At 45.9% G+C, this 18,394-nt stretch overlaps 1 protein-coding gene across 7 annotated transcripts in view; it reads left to right on the top strand.

The window, feature by feature from the left end:
* VSTM4 (V-set and transmembrane domain containing 4) overlaps positions 1 to 18,394 on the top strand; it is a 101,937-nt gene that overhangs the window by 53,084 nt on the left and 30,459 nt on the right. For 4 of the 7 annotated variants that reach the window (XM_032312401.1, XM_032312402.1, XM_032312400.1 and 1 more), the window contains 3 exons: positions 12,933 to 13,043; positions 14,375 to 14,481; positions 15,742 to 15,803. In XM_032312401.1, coding sequence (XP_032168292.1) covers positions 12,933 to 13,043; positions 14,375 to 14,481; positions 15,742 to 15,803 — 280 coding nt within the window. Of the gene's footprint in view, positions 1 to 12,932; positions 13,044 to 14,374; positions 14,482 to 15,741; positions 15,804 to 16,385; positions 16,560 to 18,394 lie in introns of those variants that run through there. The other 3 variants (XM_032312405.1, XM_032312404.1, XM_032312403.1) reach the window with 2 other exon arrangements.

Here is an 18,394-nt window from a genome sequence, read left to right as displayed (position 1 = left end):
CACCAGATGCTCTGTTGTTAGAAGGGGGCTCATGTGGCTTAGAGCAGTGTGCAGTGCTCACGTTCAGCAGCAGTGTCCCGGGAGGTGACCTTCTTAGGGAGGTTGAGCAAGGAGGGCCAACAATGCTGCTAGTCTGAGCTTTTGGTCACAGGGCAAGTGTATTTCTCACTGAGACAACACACATGGGGAGTGGTATGGAGAACACCCAAAGGAGAGAATAACACTGTGCAAATAGTAGCAAGAGACATGGTAGCTGAATTAATATCGGATAAGATATATTTTAAGACAAGAAATAGGACGAGAGACCAAGAAGGAAATTACAAATTGTGAAGGATTAATACCACCAGGAAGGTACAACAATTATAAAGGAACATGGGCCTAACAACAGAGCCTCAGCATCCATGAAGAAAAAAAGAAAAGGGAAAGATGAAATTGGTGATTCTAGAATGATAGTTGGAGATTGCAATGGTCCACTCTCAGAAATTGATAGAACACCAAGACAGAAAATCAACAAGGGCACAGAACATCAAGCAATTTTACTTGACATGGAATGCTCTACCCAATGACCACATACCATACTTGTCAAGTGCACTGGGAATATCCACCAGGAAAGACCATATATCTACGCCACAAAACAAATCCACATAAATTTACCAATTTTATGTATGTAAGAAATCATACAAAGGTTGTTCTCTGAGCAACAGAATTGAATAGAAATTAATGACAGAAAGGAATCTGGGAGATTTCCAAACATTTCAAAATTTAAAACAACACACTTCTAAATAATACAAAGAAGAAATTACAAGAGAAATTAGAAAATATTTTGAATTAAATACAAATGAAAACAAAACACATCAAAACTTACAAGATGCTGCTAAAGCAGTGTTTCAAGAAAAAATTATGGCTTTAAATGCCTATATTAGACAAGAAGAAAGACTTCAAATCAATAACCTAAGCTTTCACCATAGTTAACCAGAAAAATAAGACCAAGTGAAATCCACAGTAAGCAGAAGAAAGGGTATAATAAAGATCATAACAGAAATCTATGACATGGAAAAAACACACACGTGCACAGAGAAAAATCAATAAAGCCAAACTTTGTTCTTTGAAAAGATCAATAAAATTGACAGATCTTAAGTAGACTGTACAGGAAAATAAAAAAGAAGAAAAACCAATTACCAAATCAGGAAGCAAAAAAGAAATAGCTGGGGCACTGGGGTGGCTCAGTCGATTAAACATTTGGCTCTTATCTAAGCTCAATTCTTGATCTCAGGGTTGTGAGTTCAAGCCCTGCATTGACCTCCATGCTGGGCTTGGAGCCTATTTAAAATTAAAAAAAAAAAAAAGAGAAAAAAGGAAAAAAAGGAATCATTACAGACTCAACTAAAGTTAAAAGGATTATAAGAAAATATTATGAACACATTGGTTCTAACAAATTAAACAACATAGATAAAATGGAAAAATGCCTAGAAAGACACAAACTACCAAAATTGATTTAAAAAGGAATCTATAAAGTGAATAAACTTGCAGTAAGTCAAGAAATTGAATTGTTAGCTAAAATCTTTCCAACCAGGAAAAGCCCAGGCCCACATTGCTTTACTGGTGAGATATATCAAGAATTAAAGGAAAATATAATACCAGCCCCTCACAAAGTAATTCAGAAAATTTTGAGAAAGCATCATCTTTTCAACAAATAATGCTGGGATAAAATACAGAAATATCTCTTGCAACTCAATAATAAGATGCCAAATAACACAATTTAAAATGGACAAAACAAATTTGAGTACATACGTCCCTAAGGAAGATATGCAAAAGGGCTAACAAGTTCATGAAAATATGTTCATTATTCATACCCGCTCTAAGAGCGATAAAAAGACAATGTCCAGTGTTGGTGAGGATGTAGAGAAACTGGAACCCTGTTTGTTGCAGGTGGAAATGTGAAAGGGTGTAGCCGCTTTGGAAATCAATTTGGTAGTTTCTTAAAGCATTAAACACATACTCACCATAGGACCCAGAAAATCGGCCCCAGAGAAACAAAAGCATCTGTCCATGCACACACAAACATACTGTTGTTCACAGCTGTTTTGTTCATAATAACCAGAAGTTGGAAACAGTCTGAATACAGCCAAGAACTGGTGAATGGATAAACACCATTGAGGAATCCACTCACTAAAATACAGTTTGCTAATAAAAAGAAACAGAGTGCTGATACATGCGGCACACGGATGAACCTCGGAAACGTTATACCAAGCGAACTAGACCAGATGCAAAAAATTATGTATGGCATGATATCATCTATTTGGAATGTCCAGAAAAGGTAAATTTATAGGAACAGAAAATAGTTGCTTAAGGCTGACGGTGGGAGTAGGAATTAACTATAAATGGGCAAAAGGGCAAGGGGGAATAGAAATGTTCCAGAAGTGTAGTGTAGTGATGTTTGCACCCCTTGATAAATCTACCCTAAATTATTGAATTGTATACTTAAGATCAATGAATTTTATGATGACTAAATTATCTCTCCATAAAGGTACTTGTTTCTTTCCAAAAGCATGTGCTCCGCAGGGCCTGGCATTTCAGATGTGGGGGGCTGGGGAGGTTATGGCTGGGGAGCTCAGAGGTTGTGCAGGGCCAGCCTGCCAGTGCTTCTCAGGGTTTGCTTGCTATGGCCTCCTGTTTGGCTTTTCATGGTTAGCAAGCAGTGCCGGTGTTTGGGCTCTTCCCTGTCCCTCCTAAGTCTGACCCGTAGGAGACCCCTATCCTGAGCTGGTGCTAAGACTGGAGTACAGTGAGGCGCTACCGCAGCCTGGTGGGCAGGAGAGTCTGGTCTTCCCCAGGCCCGGGATACCTACCGGGCTGCCCCTCTGCTAGCTGGTGCTCTCAGTGAGTCTGTTTCAGTGCCTGAGTCAAGCTCTCTCCATGGGCATGTCTCTTGGGGGACCAGCCAATAGATCAACCTCTACAAAGCTGCCTCTACTGCACTGCACCCCAGGACCATGCAGAAGAACACTGTCGACTTGTGTTCATCTTCCTGATCAGAGTCTGAGGCCTATTTGACTTTGTGCAGCCCAGATTCCCTGCCACGATGCCTCGCAAGTGAACCGGTCAGTCCTTGCCTTCCAGCAGGTTCTGGCCGGCTCTGTGCTCTGCTTCTGCAGCCCAGGCAGTTCCTCCTGTCCCTGTCGTGCCGGGGGCTCCCAGATCCCAGCCCCATCTGTGCTGTGGCAGTGGGCGGCTGGGCCTGGAGATTTCTCAAGCTGTTATCCAGCATCAGTGCTCTTCTCTGTCCTCTGACCACTTCCTCCTTAGGGAAAATGGGCAGAGAGCGCAGGGCCAGGGCGAGATGCCAGGAACGGAAACCCTCAGGCAGGGGAGGGACCCTCAGGATGGGGCCATGCTGGCGCTGAGACTGCGGTCACCAAGAGAAGGTCTGCTGAGTGACTGGGCCAGAATCTGGAGACCCTAGGGCTTTCAATGACTTTTTGCGAGAAGTTCATACAGAAGGAAAACAAGTCTCATCTTGAATGTGTGTCGTTCCCAGAGTCGGAAGTTGCCATCTCCTGCGGGGGCGGGCACTGACTTTGGAGCTGGGAGGCTGTTTCTTTCCCATGGCTAAGTGTTCTTCTGGAGCAGAAGGCTGGGCTAGAGGGAGCCTGTCAAGATTTTGCAGGATTGTAAATGGGCCTTCCCCGGGGACGGCCGCTCCCTGACAGCAGCTCAATGGGTAAGCACGGAACTGCCCCTAAAGGTCCCAGAAAGTCACATTTGAAACGAAATGCCACCATTCGCATAGAGATGTGGTAGGTCCCCACACCATGATACTTCTTCCATGGATCCAGATGCCTTCCTTCCTATAGGTCAAGTTCAAGAAAGTTGCCAAGAAGGTAGACATGGACAAAAAGGCAATTTCCAGTAGATTTCCTGACCTGTTGCTTGACCTCTCCTTATGGGTTTGAGGTAATAAAGTATTTGCAAATGGGAGAAATTGAAGCAGACAGCATGTTCCCTGTGCCAACGGCAGTTAGGAGACCGAAGTAATCCAAGCCTTCTTCATGTGTTCTGGTTCCTATGCCTTCTCGTGGATAAGCAGTGGTGTAGACCATTTATATGTTGGATAAATTACAGGCACAGGCTTACTGTGGTTTGTGAGCTTAGTTTAAAACATTTTCCGTTTTTTTCCCTGAACCATCAGAGGTTTTGTTTTTGTTTTTGTTTTTTTAAACACACCCCTATAGCTGGAGTATGGGATTTAATTAATAATTGATTTGTTCAGGATCTTAGCGTGAAGGCAGAAATGATTTCAGAACGAATGTGAACACGTCGATTCCAAACTTAGATAGGTACCTACTTGCTTTATTTTCACAATATTGCAGAGCGGTAGTATTACAGAATTTGTTTCTTTTTTGAAAGGTAATCCACTGGGATGTTTAAAGATTCTGAGGCCAGGCTGCCTCAGTTCAAATCTGGACTTGGGTACTGATTGTTGTGTGACTGGCTAGTTCTTCAACCTCTCTGATGAAATGGGGGCAGAGAAAGTCCTAGCGCATAGTGGGGTTGGGAGGATTGAATTAGTTAGTCTGTAAAAAGTTCTTCCAATGGTCCTGGTATATGGTGAGCTTTATGCAAGTGGTTCTGTTATTATTCCGTCATACTTATGGGTGATTCTTCTATAGAGGACTTTTTATAAGGCCTGGAGGGCAGGGATGAAATAACACACAGCCCATGCCCTTGAGGTCCACACTGAATGGGAGAACTAGAGAAGCAAAACCATGTGCTACCCACAAAGCTGATGTGGGCACAGCAAAGAGGCCCTGCTAACCCCATCTTCCCAGTCGGTGGGTGGTAGGGAAAGCTTCCTGGAGATGGGATTTGGGCCAAGTATTGAAAGAGGGGTAAGAGTGTTCCAGAAGAGAGCTGGGAAAGCACAGCACACAGAAGTGGGGAGAGAGGGGTACAGAGGGTAGGAGGCTGGGGGCCTGGCGGCACTTGGTCCACAGCAGTGAGGTTCTCTGGAGATTCTGGGCAGAGCACCAGGAAATAGAGGCTGGAGGAGAAGGCCAGGGATGGGCACAGGGCTAAGCCTTGCCACACACCATCTTCATTCTTCATGTCATCGTGTGAGCGGGTGCTGTGATTGTCCCATTCTACAGATGGAAAGTGATGCACAAGGAGTGTGGATGGTGGTGAGGTCTTTGCTGGGCAGGGATGGGGCAGCGAGGGATGCCAGCCCGGGAAGCTCAAGACTTGCTTGTGAGGGCTTCCGTGCTGGCATTCGCTCAGATGAACAAGGAGGGGAAGCTCCAGGAAGTCAGGGCCGTGGAAGGAGAAGTGGGAAGGGTACAGCCACAGAGGCTGGCTGCGGCTGCAGCTGCGCTCCACGCCCCTGACTTTGAAAGGTCAGCGTGCTCTGGTCTAGGCACCCATTTACGAAAGTTCCAGCCATTGTAGTTGCTGTTGGTTGGCTTGAGCCCACACACTAAACGCCTTCCCTGCTGGCCGTGTTCACGGAGCATGGAAGGTGGCGAGCGCACGGATGGCAGACGCAGGTGATGTGTCTCCCAGCCCCCGCCCTGCATCCCCGACATCCTTGCTGGCCCTCTCCTCCTCACCCCCTCTCCTGCCTCAGCTCTCCGGCTCAGTGCCCTTCCGTAGCCCCCAGGCCGAGGCAGGCATGAGGAGGGCTGGCCTGTGAGGCGGACCCTGGTGGTTGTTCCTCACGTAATGTGAAGGACATTCCACCTGGATTTGGTGTCCGCTGGAGCCATGCCACCCGGCAGCTTGGTGACCTTGGGCCACTTGGCTTCTCTGGGAATTTTCACTCTTCACAAAATGGGTATAGATTTGCCTCTGTTCCTATCGCTCAGGGTCGCTCTGAGGATTCAAGGAGCTCTCAGTGGCTGTTGGGCTAATTCCTCATAATGACTCACCGTGTGCCCCTGCACCTCCACTTCTGAACACTTTATGGGATTTATTTCTAATCCTCATAAAACCCTGTAAGGCCCAAATTAGTCTCCCCAGACAGAGAACAGGAATAAAACTGCCAACTATTAGATAAATAGCTAGTCCTCTGTACTATTTACGAACCTCTTGATTCCAGGTGACAGGAAAGCTAGCACAGATGCTATTACCCTGGAAGGGACTTGGCTGACTCATCTAACTAGGGATGCCGTGGTGGGTGGGCCTCGAGGAAGCTCTGTCTAGGAGACACGCTGTCATCATGATGGTGGCTTCCATTCCCAGCCTGTCTCTGGGCAGTGCTGCCTCAAGGCTTGGCCTGTCCTCAGGTCAGGCTGCCTCCCCTCGGGAAGGGAAAGGTGGTGGCAGGTGCATTCCCTACTGGCCTAACGAAGGAGCTGTCTCCCTTCCTGACAGAAAACACAGTCACCCCTTAGGGCTAGGGGACCAGCCCGAACGAAGCACGGTGGCCAGAGGGAGCTGGGGTAGATTCCCCCCCAAACACATACCCTCAACCCTAGGGGTTCAGATGCTAGATCCTGGCCATATGCCCCCAGTGACCTCTCTCTGCCGTTATTCTTACAACTCAAGATGAGAGAACCCTGCATGGAACCGCTAAATATTAATGAAGCCCCTCCTGATCTCTCCAGTCTGTGTTCAGAGATTTTACAATCACAGACAAAAGCCGTGGCATGTGGAGTGTGTACTCATGTTCACAAAGCTGGCAGGGACTGCAGAGGAACAGCCTTAACAAAGAGGCCCCAGCAGAGCCTCTCGGGCTGTGTAAAGCATTTACGATGAAAGGCCACGGAGGCTGTGGACCGGGAGACGCCTTGGCAACTCCGTCACAAAGGAATAGCTTTCCTCTGCTGCTGCTTGGAATGCGCACACCAAGACATCACAGAGGGAAAGCAGCAGAAGTAACACACCGTGACCGCCGAGGGTCTGCCGGGCTCTGCGAAGGGCACCGGTGCTGGCTGGAGGCACAGAGAGCTCTGTCATGTCTGGCTCCCTACTCCAGGACTCAGAGAGGAGATTCCACAGTAATGATGACAGCAATCCCAGTAAGGTAATAGCACGTGAGACCCATTTCACTCTCATGGCACACCAGACATGGTTCTAGGTTCTTGGCATGTGTGAAATGCCATTTATGAAAAAGAGTCATTTCAAGGAAGTCATGGGAGTGGGTGGCGCCCTTCGTCCATCTTGAGCGGGGAGTCCTACAACTTCCAAGCTGCTCCTGGCATGAGTAGTCCAGTGGCGCAGGAGGCCTGCCGAGCACGTCCCAAAGCCTCGAGCGAGATGTTGGGAAATTTGCCCCGTTGCAGGAACCATTGGCCTTTCTCAGTGGCAGCCATCCTGGGGGTGGAGGACTGTAATCGCACTTCTCCCGATAGCTTATTGAGATTTAATTGACCATAACTGGTAATGACAGTGAGTTGCCACTGCAGTGTTCCTCCTTCAAGACGGCACACTTGACGTTGTAGGGTGCAGGGTTAACAGTTCATGAGTGTGCTGCAGGGAATCTTGGCAAGGAGAGCTCAGAGCTGTTTGGCAAGGAGTTCATGGTCCTCTGGGGACCCTTCTTGGGCACTGTCGCTGCCACAACTGAGCTCTGTGGGCAGGAGGAAAGGAAGCACGTGGACATTTCTGCAAAGGCAATGATTTTCCAAAGACGGCGTGGAGCAAGAAGGGCCGGGGGTGGCGATGGCTCCAAGAAGCAGGCCTGGGGGAATGTCGGCAGGATCTGAACCAGCGTGTTGTCCTCAGCCTTGTTCCCGAATGGCTTTCTGACGACAGACAACACTTGGCATCTCTGGCCATCCCAGTTCAAACCACAGCAAATCCCCTTGCAGCATGTGACCGACTGCTGTGTGCCCAGTGACGAGGGCGCCTGCTCATAAACAAGATTAGACAGACCTCAAGGAGGCATTCTGATTCACAGTGGTTGTGCTGAGACACAAAGATTGCTCTGCACCAAGGGAAACGCTTGGCATCTGGGGGGCTCGGGTCGGATGTATTAAAGCCCCTTGGCATGAATGGTTGGTTAGCCGCACCTCTGGTTTGATCCCAGGGAGAGGCAGGCATTAGGACGGGCACGGATGGTTGGGCGAGGACGCCTATGCCACAGGCACCGTGCTTCAGTAGGAGGGTGCTTTGATCTCACATTTAGTTGTGGAGGCAAGATGTGGCTGGATCTGTGGATCTTCCTTACAGTTATGTTCTTTGTTTGGGGGGGGGGGTCAGTTCCGCTTGTACTGTTTTATTGTGTATTTTTTTTTTTTTTCCTGTTCCCGAACACTTCAGAGGCACCAAATTTCCACATGGCCAGACTACCCCCTCCCACCTCCATTTTGATAGCTGACATCACTTATTCCAGATCATTCCAGGTATAAGAACATGCTCCCCTGCTCCTCTGCCCAATTTCGGGCCAGGATAATCCTTGGTCTTGGGCACCAGCCCCAGCTCCTGCCTCCAAGTGTCCAGCACTCAGGTTGGCCCCCTCTTCCCCCGACCCAGGCAAGGTTTAGCAGCTGTAAGAGGCCCAGATTTAGTACAGACTTGGATGCAGTGGAATGCTGATCTCGCCTTTCAGTGCCTTCTCTTTAGGGAGCTGGTTTAAGCCCAGAGCAGCCATTGTGGATCTGGCTGGATCTACCCTCTTCCTGTCCTAGTTTTCTTATTCTCTGCTGTCTGGGGCTGGACCCAGCATCCTTGCTTCAGGGCCAGGGAAACAGGCCAACCTGGATCAGATCCCACGTCTCCTGCCTGGACTTCTCTGAGGCTTCATTTTCCCCATCGGGGAGTGTCCAGGACTGTGGATATCACGCACTTCTCATGGTGCTTTGCACAGGCTAGAGGCAAATATCACTCTTAATCATTTAAGTTCGGCAAAATATAGTTGCTTCCAGTGTGCTCAGGACCTAGAAATCCAGGTGGCCTGCTGCCTCCAGCGTGTTGGAGCAGGCTGTAGCCTCTTCCTCCTCCTCCTTATCCACCGGCTGTGTGCTGTGCTGATTCTTAGCTGACACCCGCTCTCTCTGTGGCAATAGGAGGGCATGCTGGACCATCTCAGGAGGAAAGACTTTCTGATCGAAGTTTAATTTCTAACTCGTAGCCCTCCCCTCAGGGCAAAGACATGATGCCAGGAGGTACCCTGGGGAAAACCTTGTTCTCCTGCAGCACGCCGTGAAGCATTTCCTCCTGCACCACACACCAGGGTTGCAGGTCAGCGCTACTAGCCCTTCTGACCTTCATGATAACCCTGTGTGATAGATGGCAAGTGTGGGTCTCCCCATTTTACAGATGGGCAGATGAGGCCCAGAAAGCGAGAGACTCATCCAGGGTAACCCCTCTAATCAGAGTGGAACCTGCTTTGGTGCTGACCCAAACCCCTTGTCCACTGCCCATTCACTAGACCTAGACCCAACCACCGTGTGTCACAGAGTAGACATGCCCCACGCACGTGGGAGGGAGACGCCCACGAGTGGTGGCCAGCCTGGAACCTTATACTTGTCACACGCGTGCCAGCCACGAGGCCCCGGGTGGAGCCAGAAAAGCAGCCCTGTTTTCCACAAATAGCCCTGCTTTCCAATCACACAGCTCTCTCATTTAGACCGAGTTTCCGGCCTCTTCTCTATCTTTTCGGGTTTGACTGGCTCCAGCAACGCTCACTCCCCTTGTGTCAGAGACAAAACACAGTCTTGTTCCAATCTAAGATATAGAGTAACTTTCTGGTCAGTGAAGCAAAATGTGGAGTTTCTTTGTCAAAAATGTCTGCCAGTCTTGCTGGCTCAATGGGAAACATAATATTCTGTGAGCAAAATAATCTGTCATGTCATGGGGGTGACTCATTGTATATGAATTCTCATTGTTGAAGTATGAATTAGAGCTAAATTTAGTTTAGTGCAGTTTTTCTGTTTTGAAGGAAAACAGTGATGACAAAGCAGATCTTTTCTAGCTTTCTGAATGCCCTGGACCTGAGACCACGCATCTGTACAAATGATCGTCCCAAAGCTTTCATTTTGTGTTGAAGAGCTAAAGAACGAAGTCCATGAAAAGGGGAGAGGAAGGAGAAATCCTTGATTCTGCAGCGTGTGAGATGCAGCTGGGGAGGACGATCCAAGCTCAGTGGCAACACTGAGCTTGGAAAACTGAGTGGAAAACACTGCATGATTTTAGCAAAAGAAACAAGTCAGCATGCATTTAACAAGAAGCCACAATTTGCGGGGGTGGGAGGTTGGGGGAACCAGGTGGTGGGTATTAGAGAGGGCACGGATTGCATGGAGCACTGGGTGTGGTGCAAAAACAATGAATACTGTTACGCTGAAAATAAATTTAAAAAGTTAAATAAAAAACAAACAAACAAAAACAAAGGGAATTGGGGGAAATGTTTGTAATAAATACGTCAGACTGATGGGAAAGGTGCATGCAAACCTGTAAGAAAAACTCAGAACCCTTGCAAATGACAACAGATGTCCCTACTGCACTTGTAAAAGCAGAAACACGATTAGACACATGCTGGAAATGCTCCTTCTCACTGGCAGTCAGAGAAATGCAAGGAAAGGGAGATCACAGTTTTATTCATTAAGCGAGTGGTTTTTTTAAAAGCTGCTAGACCTGGTGTTAAAAAGGCTGAAAACAGAAATACCCTCGTCCATTGACTGAGTGACTGCGATGTAGGACTAACTTGTTGGCGATCCTTTTGACGCAGGGAGTTAGATACCCTTTCGAATGGTCCTCCTCCGTGAACTTGTAATCCCAGCTCTAAGACTTTAACCCAAAACACAAGTCTAAGAGTGGAAAACCATGATTCACAAATACATGTATGGCAATATCACTCATGCGTCAAATATTACTTAGATGTTGGGGAATGGCTGAGGAAGCCATGGCATAGCTTCTCATCAGAATAGTATGAGGACGTAACAATATGGAAAATAGAGATTAAGTAAAAAGAAGGGCATGAAATTATAAGTAGATTATGACAAAAAAATACAATGTATGAAAATCAGGGAGGAGTTGAAACAATGTCCACTTGATGTCCAAACTTAATGTCCAAAAACTTGGACATGGTTATGGCAGTGTAACTCATAATGGCCCAAGCTTGGAAGCAACCAACATCTTCTACAGTAGAGGAATGCATAATAAAGCTGTGGTACATCCAGACAATGGAATATCATTCAGGGATAAAAAGAAATGAGCTCTTAAGCCATGAGAAGACTTGGAGGAAACTTAAATGCCTGTTAGTAAGTGAAAGAAGCCATTCTGAAAAGGCTACCTATTGTATAATTGCACCTGTGTAAGATTCCCGAGAAGGCAGAACTATGGAGACAGCAAATAGATCAGTGGTTGCCAGGGGGTGGGGGACAGGAGGGATGAATGGGTGGAGCCCAGAGGGTTTTGGGGCAGTTCAGCTCTTTGGTCTGATACATTATGTGTTTGTCTAAACCAATGGGACTCACCCAAAGGGAGCCCTAATGTAAATTATGGACTTTGGGTGCTAATGACATCTTGAAGTAGGTGCATCAGTTATAACAAATGTCCCACCATGTTGGGAAGTTGTACACGTCGGGGGGAGAGGGGGCGGGCATATGAAAAATCTCTACCTTTTGCTCCATTTTGCTGTGAACCTAAACTTCTCTTGAAAAAAAAAAAAAGAAGTCCATTAAAAAAAAATAAACAAGAAAGAGGAAAAAGACTGGAAATATTTTAAAAGGCTGTGTTTTGGTTAGGATAGATTTATTTATTTTCCTTTTTCTTCCTGCCTGTAATTACCATTTGAAAACATGAATGTGTGTTAATTTATAATGGAAAGAAAAAAATAAACACTTGAAGAGTTTAAAGCTATGAGATGAAGCTATGCTTGCAGTTGTGTGTTGAAGCAATTCTGAGAGTTTTGGATCCCTTGTTTCTTCTTAGTGGTCAGCGTTTTGTAAACGCACATTCCTTTGGCCGGTTTGTGAGTTTACACAATTGACCCTGTACTCTAAACCTATGGCCATTTGGAGTTTCAGTTCCCAGTAAAAATAAGCCGTCTTTGGGGAGTCTCAGCATGAGACTTGGAATTTTTCCCACGATGCGTTAGTCATTCTTTGTTCATTTTAAAAACCCTAGGAGTCTGTTAAAATAGCGTACATTCTCTTACATGTATGCAGATATTTATTTGTGTTTAATTTACTGTTTTGCAATGGTTATGTTTTTTAATGATTATACAAACACACGGTTTAATAGTTAAAATTAAAAAGTTCAATAATTGGGGCACCTGGGTGGCCCAGTGGATTAAGTGTCTGCCTTAGGCTCAGGTCATGATCCTGGGGTCCTGGGATTGAGTCTCACATTGGGCTCTCTGTTCAGCAGAAAGCCTGCTTCCCCCTCTCCTGCTCCCCCTGCTTGTGCTCTTCCTCTGTCAAATAAATAAAATCATTTTTTAAAAAAAGTTAAATAATTGACTAAAAATATATATGGTGATAATTCTTCCTGCCTGGTCTCCCATTGGCTAGTTTCTCAGCATCCCCATTCTAAGGAACAACTATTTTATTTTGGTTTTTAAATTGTATTTATTTATTTATTTATTATTTGAGAAAGAGAGAGTGTGTACATAGGTGAATGGGGAGAGGGAAGGAGGGAGTGGGAAAGGGGGAGGCAGAGAATCCCTAGCAGACATTGTGCTGAACGTACAGCCAGATGTGGGACTCTATTTCACGACCCTGAGATCGTGATCTGAGCTGAAACCAACACTTGGACGCTTAACTCACTGAGCCACCCAGGCGCCCCGGGAACCACTATTTTTAAAATTTCTTGTGACTGCTTCCAGAATTTCTCTATGCATATATATGCAAACAGTAATATGTATTTCTATTTTCCCCTATTTTCATACAAAAAGGGGGCACATTTTGTACATTGTCCAACACCCAGCTTTTCTACTTAGCAATGTATCTTTCCTCATCAGCACATAAATAGCTTCTTACTCCTCTTTGCAGCTACAGAGAACCCCGCATATGTATTTGTGGACTCACCACCATTTCCTTAGCCAGTCCTCTGCTGATGGATAGTTGGATTCTTTCTGATCCATTGCTATCAACAACAGCACCGTAAGGACAAATCTCACACGCACATTTCATACACGTGCAGGGATATCCACAGAGTAAACTCCCGGAAGTGAAATTGCTGGGTCAGAGTATAAGCGTCTGTAGTTCTGATTGCCAAGTTCTTTTGATTGCCAAGTTCTTCTCCTTTGGGAAGGGTTTTTGCTTGTACCGGCCATACTTCTGCGTGTCCGATTCTCTAAGTCCCTGGCAAAAGAGTGCTTTGCTTCCAGTGTGACTGTTGTCACTCCATATGAGGAGAATGGAAGTGCAGTATGTTTTAATTTGGCTTCCTTTCGTGAGGGAGCTCTGGTGTGTTTTCAGTGGTAAGAGCCTTTCCTCTCGTGTGGTAACTGTTACTGCCTTCCTTCATTTTGATTATTAAGCAGTTGATTATAGTTTTATGGATTTCTAGAAATTCTTTATGTATTAGGGAGAGAGCCTCTCTTGGTAACCACACCTACCTGGCTGGAGCGTGTGTCTCAAGACAAGAGGTTCTAGAAGGGGTCTTTGCTGGAGTCACTCCGATGCATTTGAGATAAGAGTGTTAGCCATTCAAGGAAGCACGTGGACTCTATCCCACATGTGGCATCAAGGTTTGCCATCAAGCTGGTCTATGTAATTTTTGTCACTTTAGCACCTGCGTGTCCTTGTTTTTTTACCCCCAGTATAAGGCTTATCAGTACCATCATTCTGGGTAACACATAGAAAGAACCTGATAGCACAGTGATTACACAGAGCCAGATAACTGAAAACACCCACAGCCCTCTTCAGGGTGAAGCCACTTGCCCTCTCAAGATAAAGGTCCAGTGGGAGAAAAAAGCGTGACCAATCTCGGGGGACCCTGGAGATTTCTGGGTGCAGGTCCCAAGGTCCTTTCTCCCTTGCACAGGAGGAGCTCTGTGGATTGTGCACCACAAAAATACATGCAAAGAATCTTGGCTTTAGGGTAGTTCAAGTAGAAGTTTCTGATAGTATCTTAATACCCGACTGGTGATGTGGCCAAGCCAGACTGTGTAACTGATGCATCTAGTAAGAACCGTCCATCTCTCCATCTGTAAGGGCAGACAAGCTGGCCCCAGGTCTCCCCAGGGATCTTTGAACATTAAACAGCACATCATAAATCACTAACTAGCACAGCTCGCCATCCTTATCTTAGCCACAGGTCAGAACTAGACCTCCCGACATCCCTGGGGATCTCCCTAGAGTCCCAGTCCAGCTGTAAGAAAACTTCACCTTATGTAGGTACTCAGGAAGCACACAGAAACTATTGCTTCCTTTCCCTTTCCCTGGAACAAACCTGCTTTTGCCTTCACCAGGACTCTTTTCTTGTATAGCTCCGGGGAGACTGTGACCAGTGTGACCAGCTTGGCCCCCCTGCAACCCAAGAAGGGCAAGAGGCGGAAGGAGAAGGCTGACGTTCCTCCTGCAGTCCCTGCCAAAGGTAGGAGGCTAGCCCATGGTTACCCAGGTGGGAACCTGCACAACTGATCTAGAAGTGGGTCTGGGGTTTGCAGTGGGATTGGGACAGGGTGAGTAGACAGATGGAGGACATCTGGTGACGATAGGCCTGCAGAACCCCATCTTCATTTTGATAATCACTGAGGCCTATCACTGGAGTGGGGCTGGGGCTGGTGCACTGGCCCAGCATGGTGTTAGTGGGGAGTTGGGAGAGGGGATGTCAACAGGCACAGATTGATTCCACAATGCATTTCACCTTCAGCTATTAACATGCTCACACATAGTGGGGTGGGACAAAGGGGTATCAATATCTTCTTGGTTTATTCAAGGGAATGGAGCCTCTGATTTTTCTAAGGATGTAAGTCAGGTATGTAGTTTATTTTGGATTTGTTCTGGGGATAAAATCAAGGTTGGTCTTTGATTCCAACTGTAATGTAGAGCAACATAGGTGAGGTTCCAATGTAGTTGGAAGTACTAGGTCTGTCCCCTACAGATCCTTGAGGTCCTGTGCTGAAAGCCACTGGTGCTCAGGCCGAGCGCATATTGGGTGGACAGAGGGACTGGAAGGCCTGGGCATTCTGGGAGGCATGACGAATGTAGATCTGGGGAGGGAAGGGGGCAGAGAACCCTGCTGTAATGTCTCATTCAATCGGAGTGGTTAGTACCCTACCTTACAAAAGATGAAAGTGAGCCTCAGAGAGCTAAGTGGTAGAACCTGGCTTGGAGATGAGGTCTGCCTGAATTTCAAGGTCAAGTTCAAATTCCAAAACATTGAAGTACTCATTACATGATATTGGGGGGAAGAGCCTTAGTTTTCTCCTCTGTTACATGGGGACAATAAAGACCCACCTCCCTGATGACTTCTGAGGGTTGTTTTCAAGGTCACAGCTTTAATTGGAAGTGTGTAGTTTGGATGAAGCCCCAGGGAAGTTTCTGGCCTCAGGCTTAACCAAACATACCTGGTTCTCACCTGCACACCTCACCTCTTGGTAGCTGGCAGTGTTTTATGTAAACTTGTTTCATTGACCTTGCTGCTGGGAGAGGATGACATGTCCAAAGATTCGGGGAGGATTGCTCTCCATGGAGGAGCATCTAGTGGTACCTAGATCAGAAACCAAACTTCTTCCTTGGGGGCAGGAAAGGGACTGTGAGTCTCCACAGAGTATGTCTGTGATGCTCATGTTATGTGGGCATTGGGAATCCTGGAGGAAATCCAAGCTAAACCCTTGACATGCTTCCACAGCTCCCATAGCTGCCACATTCCATAAACCGAAGCTGCTAAAACCACAGAGGAAAGTCGCCCTGGTGAGTAACCATAGTCGGTGTTGTTATTGTCCCCTTAAGCCTTAAATCCACTTGAGGTCCAAGTAGTACCTTGACTGACTCAAAATATGCTGAAACTTCTCGGTGCTTTGGTCCCCAAGCAAAGACGTTCTCTCTTCTTGGGTCAGCTTTTGAGCTGTCTTTTCTCCACATCTTGTTCCCAGAGTGGCTTTTTAAAAATCCAAGGAGAACCATGTTCTATTATAAATGTTATTTTTCAAAAAGAAGGGGGGGGAAAAAGCCACACTCTGGAAGATATAAATAGGATATGAACCTGCTTATACAAATTTCCCTGATAACTACTCTAAAGAGACTGCTGAAGAATCTTCCAGAAAATATGCTGTAGCAATTTATTTTGAAATAACTGTAGACTTACAGAAGAGTTGTAAAGACACAGCAAGTTCCTGTCTGCCTTTCACCCAGCGTCTCCTAGGGTCAGCCTCTCACATAGCCCTGGTGTCTTTGTCAAAAGTGAGGTTACCATTAGCACATTGCTGCAAGCCACGCTCCAGACTCTGGCCAGATTTCAGCAGTTTTTCCACCCATGTTCTTCTCTTGTTCCAGGATCCAGTCCAAGATGTCACATAGCTCTTAGTTGCCGTGCGTCCTCCAGTCTGTGACATTCCCTTGCCTTTCTTTTTCTTTTGTGGCCTTGACACTTCTGAAGAGAAGCAGCCAGTTATTATTATTTTTTTATAGTGTCCCTTAATTTGGCTTTCTCTGAGGTTTTCTGATGAGTAGAGATGAGGTCCCAGATTTGAGAAGAATACAGAGGTGACACCTCCTCCTCATGGCCTGTTTTTGGGGATGTATGATGTCAATATGTCTTATTAATGGTGACATTCATCACAGTCGCTTGGTTAGGCTGGTGTTGACCAGACTTCCTCCGTACAGAATTCCTGTTTTTCCCTTTCTATACCTGTTAGGCGGAAGGCAGTCACTAGGAGCACCTGGTGGCTCTGTTGGTTAAGTGTCTGCCTTCGTTGAGCTCAGGGCCTGATCCCAGCGTCCTTGGATCGAGTCCTGCATCGGGCTCCTTGCTCAGTGGCGAGCCTCCTTCTTCTGCCTGCTGCTCCCTCTTCTCCTGCTCAATCTGTCTCTCTCTCTCTGACAAACAAATTAAAAAAAAAAAAAAGGCCATCACTAAGTCCAGTTCACACCCTGAGGGAGCAGAGAAGCTCCCTATCCTGAAGGAGTATTAAACAATTTGTGGACATCTGTTAACCACTGCAGTAATGAATAAATATTTTGGGGGAGATATGTCAAGTCTAAGCAAATATCTTATTTTTCCATGAACTTTTTAGCATTCATCAATGGATTTTGCCTGTAGCAGTTATTACTATGGTGTACTAATGGGTATTTTCCTTAATCCTTCTGTATTTACTACTTGAAATTCTTCTGTAAGGAAGCGCAGGACACCTTCCCTCATTTATTTACACTAACTTGTATTGGTATGGGTGCATAGATATGAAAAATTTTAAGTCTCTAGTTGTTATTTATTTTGTCGCTAACATTGCTTAGCGGCTGTGTATTTGTTTGTGAGAGAAAGAGAGGCAGGGAGAGATGGACGGGCAGAGAGGGAGGGAGAGAGAGAGAGAGACCGAGAGGGAGAGATATTGGAAGCCCTATTCTAAAATGTGGATGTACTGGGAAGGGCTGTGATAACCTTGAAGGAAAAGAACAAAGTGGAGAATTTATATGCCAGTTCTCAAGATTCACCTTAAAACCACAATAATTGATAAACTGTGGTATTAGCACAGAGATTGATAAATAGAGCAAAAGAATAGAATAAAGAGCCCCAAAGAGATCTACATATGTATTGTCACTTGATTTATGACAGAAGTGATATGACAAGGCAGGGAGGAATTACTTATCAATATAGGGTGGTGGGTCTGTTGGATATCCATATGAAAAACAAGGATCCATTACTCCTGCTTTACGCCATAGACAAAAATTAGAGAGGGATCATAGACTTAAATAGGAAAGATAAGTAAATATAAATCTTACTAAAGACTGTGTATCTCCCCAACCTCAGCATAGGCGAAGACTTTTTAAAAACAAGACTCGCTAAGTACCAAGCAGAAAGGAAAAGATTTAAAAATTTGGGTTACCTTAAAATTTAGAATGTTGGTTGTTGGCGCGCCTGGGTGGCTGGGTCGTGTGAGTATCCAACTCTTGATTCCTGCTCTGGTTGTGGTCTCGGGGTCGTGGGATGGAGCCCCCTTTGGACTGCGTACTCAGTGAGGAGTTGCCTTGAGATTTTCTCTCTTCCTCTGCCTCTGCCCTTTGCCCTGTTCTGTCTCTCCTTCTCTAAAAATAAAAATCAATAAATAAATCAATGTTAAAATTTAGAATGTCGATTGTGATTGAAAGGCACCAAGAAAAAATGCAAACGCAAACCACAGGTTGGAGGAACATGATGGTGTGCATGCGTCTAACAAAGGATTCTTACCTAGAATGTCTGAGCACCCACATATCAATAGGAAATAAAAGGACAACTCTACGAAAAAACTAAATAAGTAAGCAGAAGTCTTCAACATGCACTTCACAGAACAAGATACACCAAGAGTAAG

This window comes from Mustela erminea, chromosome 14 (assembly GCF_009829155.1).
Source record: "Mustela erminea isolate mMusErm1 chromosome 14, mMusErm1.Pri, whole genome shotgun sequence".
NCBI classification, from domain to species: domain Eukaryota; kingdom Metazoa; phylum Chordata; class Mammalia; order Carnivora; family Mustelidae; genus Mustela; species Mustela erminea.
This window is presented reverse-complemented; position numbering and strand designations above follow the sequence as displayed.